General features: G+C 38.2%; 1 protein-coding gene across 1 annotated transcript; it reads left to right on the forward strand.

Annotated features, from left to right (window-relative positions):
* Positions 1 to 6,480: 6,480 nt before the first annotated feature.
* On the forward strand, positions 6,481 to 8,290 carry LOC126850989 (insulinoma-associated protein 1a-like). The gene has a single exon (XM_050594484.1). It carries the CDS (start codon positions 6,722 to 6,724, stop codon positions 8,168 to 8,170), a length of 1,449 nt encoding a protein of 482 aa, XP_050450441.1. The 5' UTR covers positions 6,481 to 6,721; the 3' UTR covers positions 8,171 to 8,290.
* Positions 8,291 to 9,213: the final 923 nt, after the last annotated feature.

The raw sequence follows: 9,213 nt of genomic DNA on the forward strand, positions 1-9,213 counted from the left end.
GCTTGCTGAATCATTTATATGTATATGCTATTCTAAGTTTATTTTTGATTTTATAGATACATAGTATTTCTAAATGTGTATATCGTTCTCTCTTATGGATAAAATATATATATATATATATATATATATATATATATATATATATATATAAAAATTTTATTTCACATTTTATCCGAAATTCATTCTCATATTTCATCCACATTTTTTTAGTTTAAAATGCTAACAGTATACCGGTAATTTAGCATTTATTAATAAAACATTTATAAAATTATTCAACATCAAACATTATATGAAGGCTTATAAATTTATCATATAGTTCAATTAAAATAAAATAAAATAAAATACGTTATATATTTAAAAGTTATTGAGTTTTTAAAATGAAATAATTACAATATATCTATGCAAATAACAGACAGTCTATCTTTTACTGTGAAGGAAGATCAACTTTATTGAGTACAATACATGCGAAACTCTTATCTTATGTTCAGAGCCTGAATTGCGCGCTATTAAAAATGTTCCATTAATAATAATAATAATAATAATATCTATCAGATAATTTGTGAAGGAAAAATGCGCCAACTTTCCAATATTATCGCGTCAAATTAAACGATGTCGTGCAACAATTAAGGCGAACGGGCATGCCGTCGGTTAGAAATACGTGGACGGGCGTTCACCGGCACGATGTGCCACTCATATGTTTGTCAGTGGTAAATTTACCGGGTTCACTCGATATCCCATGGCGCGAATAACGCGCTCGCGAGACGAGATATCGGCATTGGAAAGCGTGTGGTACCCGCCGTGGCGGGTATGTTTAACGTAACTCTATCCAATAATGCATGTTCTGGCCTAGGGCAACCGAGTGTGCCCCTCCCTCTCATCCCCCGAACACTCGGCAAACACATATGGAAGGTAGGGCAGAGTCACGTATTGTGTATCCATATGCACATATATTTGGATAAAAAGCCTCTCTTTCTCTCTACATATAAAAGTATTCATTTATATGTGCGTACCATGTTACGGTATTCGTTTGACAAGAGGAAGATCCTGTTTTCTCTTTGAGAGTACTCGCACATTTTAATGGAAATTTTAATCGCGAGATCGGAAGAGATCTCTATTGGTGATTTTTTATTAGTAGTAAAGAGTGAGAATATAGATTTTAATCGAATGGAGTATTTTCTGATCGGAAGATTATCTCGAGAGTATCGCCCAGAAATATTAAGAGAGATAGAGGCGAATCGTTAAATTTGAGATATATCTTTAAAATAAAAAATATATGAAACAGTAGTGCATAAAAAATATTATACTAAAATTATAATATTTAAAATTATCAAAAAAAAGAGCTTTAATCCCCTGGTTTCTCCTACATTAAAATTCTAAATATTAAAGTAAAACTACTATGCAGAATTATATATTTTTTACGTACATTGTAAAATCTCATATATTTCCTAAGTTATTATTATGGTATTCATAAATTTACTATTATACTTATAAACAGTCGATGTATAATGAAAAATACCTTTACACAATGTGAATGAAAAATTTTCTTCAAATGTCACGGAGAGAAGGCAATCTTTTAAGTAGAATTTGCGCTAAGAATCTTTTAAAAACATTGAAAGAGTACTTTAAGATATACACACACACACACTTATGTGAAATATTATAACTAAAAGTTATCCCCGATAACTTTTCTTAATAAAATACTTCTTAATTAAATTTATGTCCGTCCGGAAAATCCAGAAGGATGCACATGCGACTCCTCGTCTGCCATCAAGAATCGTCGGAGTCCTTGAAGGATACAGGAGGCGAGGCAACTGCAAAGTAATAGCCGTCGTTTAGGGCCCGGTGCGGATAAGGAGCGTCAACATGGATAGGGGGACGGGGGCGGGTGAGACGGGAGGTATACCGGGACAACGGGGGTGGAAACTAGAGAGGGACCGAGGCCGGGGATAAGGGTGGCTTGTTGCGTAAGCCGATTAGAGCATCACGGCAGTCACTCCTGTCCCGTGCAACGTGGTGGCACACTGTCTCTCTTCCTCTCTCTCTCTCTCTCTCGGGTCTACCGGGTGTTCGCCGAGCAGAGACACATTAAAATCGCATGAAATATGCACGGAGCCGCCCTTCTCCCCGTCCCGTTCCCTCCATACCAGCGGACAAGAGCACTCGCCTACATCCGCGTAGGCAAAAAGCTTACCCGCTCGTCCTGGAAGCTCGTTTACTATCTCTCTCTCTCTCTCTCTCTCTCTCCCCTATAGGAGAAACGAGCGCGTTCCGCTTTTGCGAGATATTTAGGAGATCCCTCTGTCATGCTTTCGCAACGATGAAGGGAGGGAGGGGATCTTGCTCCGCCTCTTCCGTCATCGAGAAGCGATCGACGTCGCGGTGCTGATACGATCGGAAAAGATGTTTGTATAATAGAATTGAGAGTCTAATATTAAGGAGAATATATAATTGTATAGCTGATGGTAAAATGATAATTTTCATAACTAAATAAAGCACGCATTTGGCTATAATTTAATTCTCAAAGTTGTTGCTCCAACTTTGAAATTTTCGGTCTATAATCAACATCGAACTTATCACTGGACTTCGTGTGCATTTTTGACTCGAAGAGAAAGATTGTGGGTCTAAAACACAGACGTGAAAACACATGGGATCCGTCAGTGACTTGGAATATCAATTTTTCAGAGTCCCAGAAGCTTAAATCCACAAATCCGTTTATATTTCTTTTTGTTTCGCCCGTCGATCTTAGTTCGCATATTCTTTTTTCTTTTTTTTTTCTTACTTTAAATTTCAGCAAATAGGTCGACGCATTAATAGCTGCTCGCTGTCGACAATTTCGCGGTGGAAAAGCGCAATGCGCATCTAATGTTCGGTTGTCCCTCCCACGCGCGGGTAATCCGAGCGATGCATCACGCGCGGATATTTTCATATATACATATATTGTATGTGTATATATATATATATATATATATATATGTGTGTGTGTGTGTGTGCGTTCTGCGAAACGCATTCTGTACATAGTAGTGCGCGCAGTAGCGCAACACGTGGCAAAATGTTTCGCCATCGGTATCAAATAATCATGGCAAATCCGCATCGACCGCGTCGCCGGCTCTCTCGCGTTAATGCCTATATTTTACATCCGTCCGTATTTAGTTCGAATAACGTTTGGCGGATAATAATGGACCATTTGCCACTTGTTTTCGTTCGCCCGGCGGAATGATTACGCCGGGATACGCGCGTTGAAATTTTATGCTCGAAGAACGAGAGAGATGGAGTAAATGGAAGAGAGAGAGAGAGAGAGAGAGAGAGAAAGATCAAAAGATAGAGAGGAAGTGAGATCGCGGGGCAAATGGATTTCCGTGTTGCAATATTTCCCCTCCTCCTGACCGGAATAATAATAATATATATATATATATATATATATATATATATATATATATATATATTAACAATGTTTCGAATGCAAAACTATTAGAGCGAAATGAAAATCAAAAATATCATCATTAATTGTAATCATAAAAATAGCGTAGCGTGTGGGTAAGAATATATAAACGGTCCCCCTCTTTTTCTCGCTCTTTTCCGATAGGAATTTTACTACGACATTACGTGGACGACGATAATGATTGACGATGATTGCGTCAATCGGTTTCTCGTCTCGGAGAGGTACGATGAGAGCGGGCGGTCTTCTTCAGCGTCTAACTCGACAGCCTCTCGTCCAATTATAGCGTGATTGTTCTCGGTCTTGACGGAGGGGTCTCACGGGGGACGTGGATTAACCGCCGTTCGGACCTCCACACAACACACATACACATATACACGTACGCAACATGCACGCGTTTCGAATTCGAACCGGTGCAGCGATGAGAGGAGGCACGTAAACGCGCCGGACACGTCCATCAGCATTGCGGAAATATTTATGGCGATTAATCGCGAACATGCCCGTTAATTACGTAAGAAGATCAACGGATTACGACGCTGCACTTTCCGCGAGAGACTTCTTTTCGGAACGAGCGAGGGGAAAAAGGCATCTTCTCGTCCTTCGTAACCGTCTCGAAAAAATATCGTTCTTTTCTTTAAAAGCTATTATATATTTGGTGATTTTTACATAGCCGCTTGTGTAAATCGGTTTTTTAAATAAATATCTTTTAGAGAAAGATTTTATATTTTTCTTACCTTATAGGCAATAAGAATATTGAATTATAGAATTGAAAAAAATATCGGTATTTATATGAATCTCTAATTTTAATCGATTTGCATAGAATATTAAGTTTCGAGATTTAATAATGTAGAATTACGTTGTTTTTTTAAAGAAAATGGTATAAATTATTTTGTATTGAATAAAGACATTTTAATGAATTTTAGATTTATAAAAATTTCTTTGCAGAAAGCGTAGCGTTTTGTTCTCAAAACAAAGCGAATACATTGTATTTTACAATGATGCTACGAGTCTATCATTCGTCACAGATTTCAAATAAAAATATTCCTTAATTTTAATTTTAATATGTTCAAAATTTAAATATCAAGGTGATTGAATATTTTGATAATTGTATATCAAGGATAGCGTATAAAATTATCTTTAAGTAATATTTAGATAAAAATGACAGAAATAATATCGTATATAGCATCGAATATGTCGGAGGTAACTCGAAAAATCGCAAAACTTTTCGAGATTCTCATATCCTTAAATTATAACGGATGGAATTCTTGTTCGACGACGGCCGACATAATCCGCCAGAATCGCGATTAATATTGTAAGATGCTTTTTCAGATATATGCGATGCAGTTGGTCAAACTTTCATGTATTCGTAAATTCCATTTCCAGTTTCGCCGCCTGAATTAATCAGCTGATCATCAGGTCGACGTTGTCAGGTTAAAGCTCCATGAATTTCCAGTGTTTGACGAAATCGACTTTCTACAATGAATACTTTACTGAATCCGGGGACGTATGCAGGTATATATCGATCGATCGTTACGTTGCGGAGGTTTTATACGCAAGAGCCGAAGTCGGCTTCGATGCTTCGGGTTCATATACGCGCTCGACGTGTCCGTGTTTCACGCGTGTGAAACATATCATTTCGCGCACACGCGTAATGATAATACCGCGCGTACGTAATGTCGGGTTATCAATCCGTCTTCACCGCCCACCACGTAAGATCCGTTCATTTCTTACGGTCGCCAATGGGGAAAAAAAACATGAAACGGAACGAGACTCTGCAAAGAACAAGTTTAATGCCGTGGCGGTACGCCTTAAAACGGTATGTAAAACGCATCGTGCTTCCTTTTCAGGCACGACCGAAGGGAATCGCCTCGATAATAAGAGACTTATCGAAGCGACTGAATGATTAATTATCAACGTCGCGCAGCAATATCGGGCCTATATCATTGATGCAGTTGGACGGTTTACCTTTAAAAATAATTGATAGATATATTTTATTATCAAAAACACATTCCATGTATAAATACGTATATTGGAAATTTTATCGACATAAATTATATGCCGTTCTCCTTAAATCCTGCATTCCTATATCATATTGCATCGAATAGAGAGATTATTTATAACAATATATTTTTTCAATCATGGAATAAAAAATATAATAATTAATAAATATATAATATGATAATTATAATTTATAAATAATCTCAAATAACTCATTGATTAATATAATTCTTTCACAAAATGTGACGATTTTTCCACACAAAAATACTTTTTTTTGAAAATAAGGAAAACGTAATGAGAGGTGATTATCCATCGCAAGAAACATGTTGCCAAATCCTTTATAAAAGCAATTAGGGAAAGAAATCTTAAAAATAAGGCAATTTTGAGATATTTTGTCTTTTGCAATCACTTTCGAATAAACAAAATTCATGAGACATAATATATTGATTATTCTTCTGTATAATTCGAATATTTAAAACACTGATTGAGAAAATAATATCGAGATATTTGAGGTATTTCTTATCAATGATATTCTAGTTTAAAAATAAATAGCGAGTAACAATAATTATCACGCTTTTTCTACACTGATTCGAGAACATTATTAATCAGCTTTTTTGCAGCTTCGAAAAATGTAATTTTTTTTTCCCGTTGCTGTTTTCCCGATATAATTGCAACATTGATTTATCGGAACATTGACCAACATGGCTGGAGATATAAATCCACCGATACCAATGTTACCAAAATCGCACCTTTATTGTCCCCTTATCGAAGTCCTACCTGTACCGCAGGAACCTCCGCAACCAGCCAGCCAGACGAGAGGCTACATCCCTACCCCACCAGCTGTTTGACAGCGTCTGCTCGCGCCGAAGCGGGGCGGCGAGCGTTAAAATGATCGCGCTTGCGCTCAGCAAAAGGGCGAAGTGAGGGTGGAAATGACGACCAATGAACGTCGGATGAGCGGCGGCTGCCCGGGCGGAGCATACAGCATAAACGAGACGTGGCATGAGCAGCTTCTGCCAAACGGCGTTCAACGGCCGAGGGAGAAACACGAGGAAGGGGTGTCATCATCCGAGACGATCCTAAACACGAATTTTCGCAAGAAGTCCAGCGTTTCTTCCGTCAGTGGTAGCGTCTTCGTGGCTAATTACTCTCAAAGTTGCCTCGGCTCGTATCGAAAGTTGGTGCGAACGTTTCCATCCAGACGCTATGGAAACACGAAGCAAGAAGCAAAAGATGCAATACGAATTTTGAAGAAATTCAGCAAGGGACAGGAGGAAGCACGTGGAAATGCTGCACGGCGCTCTACCAAGGGCCTTCCTGGCCCCAGGTCTTAGCTATATGAGCTATTATAGCGAAGACATTCATCATCCAGCTTACGCAGCACCGCCGACCACGTGGCACATTCCGATGGATGACCCGTCCTCGCCGATTTACTCGCGGATTCCACCAGCAGAACATCACGCGTCTTTACAGTCCTGGGAATCTTCGAGATCCTCAACACCGTGCCCCCTGGATCTGTCTTTGAAACCACCACCCACACCGAATACTCCAAAGACGGAAGAGATGATCGAGGTGGGTGATGAAAAAGATCTCAGAATCCGCGAAGAAATCCAAACTCGTCCTGAAAGAGACAGCGAGGAAGATCAACAGCTGGTCGTCGATGACTTGGACACTTTACGCAGCTCCTCGGCGCATAGTCATCAAAGTCAGTACGAACGTTTGATGCTTAATAAAGAATCGTCTCGTTTCCACGATTCGATAGTCGATAAAATTCACCATCTTCCCGAAGAGAGCACTCGACTATCGCCGTATTCCGGAAATGAGCTCGCCTCGAAGTACCAGCTGCACAATCAAAAGCTCCTTCTAACGAGTCCAACACACATGCAATCAATGCAGAGTTATCATCAACAATTTCTTTTAACGCCACAGCAACATCTTCAGAGCGTGCACGCACCTATGACGCCACCCAGCACACCATCGCCGCCTCAGTGTCCCAGAAGGAAACTCCGGGAAGAAGATCTCATTTCACCGTCTCTCGGATCCGCCTCCATGTCAACCCCGAAACAGATCAACAATGAGAAGAACACTGCCCAGAGACCTAAGAAGAAACACGCCAGGCGGCTCAAATTCGACGAGGACACGAGCAGTCCGGTATCGGGCACTGTGATCCTAGGTCCGGACGAAGCAGTAGTGACCGGCGACATCGATCCCGCCTTCAACATCGTCGAGGTCACGGAAGAAGCGCGCGCCGAGTTGGCTAAAATCGAGAATCGGCTCGGGCCATATCAGTGCAAGCTTTGCCGACAGCTTCACGAGGACGCCTTCCAGCTGGCGCAGCATCGTTGCTCCCGTATCGCCCACGTGGAGTACCGTTGCCCCGAGTGCGACAAGCGGTTCTCCTGCCCGGCCAATTTAGCGTCTCATCGACGTTGGCACAAGCCCAGATTGCCTAACACTGACAATTCCGCGTCATCCGCAACGTCATCGCCCTCTTCATCATCGTCTTCGTCATCGGGGACCAGCGCGGAGATCCCTTGCACTAGATGCGAGGCTAAATTCACCAGGCAAGCCGCTCTGCGAAAACACCTGGCCACTCAACATCCAGAAACCAACAACAACAACAACATCAGTAGCAGCAATAATAATAGCACTGTTATCGATGGTCAAGAAACTATTGGCAAATCAGACATCGCTCAGACAGCAGTGACCAGCCAGCTGACCAACGAAATGACCTGACATCAATTTCCGGCGAGACCCCTGCCGAGACGACCCGGACTATACTGGAGATTCGGTCTTGATTTGTAGGAGACATGGCTTTCGTAACTGTGAGTACATAATCAAAACGCTCCGCATGCTCGTTCTAGTATTAAAAAAAAAATAATGAAGAAAAGAAAAAAGGGAAATATAAAAAAAAAAATAAATAAATGTGAAAAGGAGAGTATTGTTATTGTTATTAAAAAAGGGATACTTAATTTCTATAATTACAATGTTAATTTTATTTTGTTATATCTGTAATTATTTAATTTCTTATCATATACATATACATAGCACACAAAATTTTTAATCTTTTTATATTTCTAGTCTGTTTACATAAATTTTTTCCTGTTTAATTTCCAAAAAATGTTTTATTTTATTTGAATAATGTATAATTACATTTTATTTTTAGTTATATAAGTTTTAGTAACACAATTTGTGATTTTATTTTGCATTTTTAATTTATATGTAGAAAACCTTCTTTAGGCAAAGTAATTAAGTAATTTAAAGTAATTTAGAAAATTAAATAAGTAATTTAATTTTCCTAGTCAATTTCAAATTTTTTTATATTTCTAGTCTTTTAGCATCTCCTTCTCTAGTCAAATTTCCAAAAATAGTTTTATTTTATTTTATTAAATTTTCTAATTTTTTTTTCTAATTTAAATCCTAAGTTTCTAGTTATTCAATTTAATAATTTTCAATTATTTAATTTTAATTATTCTTATCAATTACTAATCTGTACATTTTTCTAATTTTTTTGCATAACAATTTCTTTAATTAAATTTCTAAAGATTATTTTATTAAATTTTTTATTGTCTAATTTTTATTTATTCCTAGTCAATTTCTAATGCTTATTTATGGTTATGTCTAGTCTTTGCATAAAATTTTCTCTAGTCAAATTTCCAAAAATTATTTTATTTTAAAAAATTTTTAATTAATTTGTAAATTGTTTAATATTCATATAAAGCATTATAATATATATATATAAAAAGAAACTTCAGAAATAGAACTTTGATCGATAATGT

The sequence above is a fragment of the Cataglyphis hispanica genome, chromosome 7 (genome assembly GCF_021464435.1).
Source record: "Cataglyphis hispanica isolate Lineage 1 chromosome 7, ULB_Chis1_1.0, whole genome shotgun sequence".
NCBI lineage: Eukaryota > Metazoa > Arthropoda > Insecta > Hymenoptera > Formicidae > Cataglyphis > Cataglyphis hispanica.

What these genes read in the sequence shown, in the direction of transcription:
- LOC126850989 (XM_050594484.1), top strand. Translation starts at nt 6,722, where the DNA reads ATGCTGCACGGCGCTCTACCAAGGGCCTTCCTGGCCCCAGGTCTTAGC.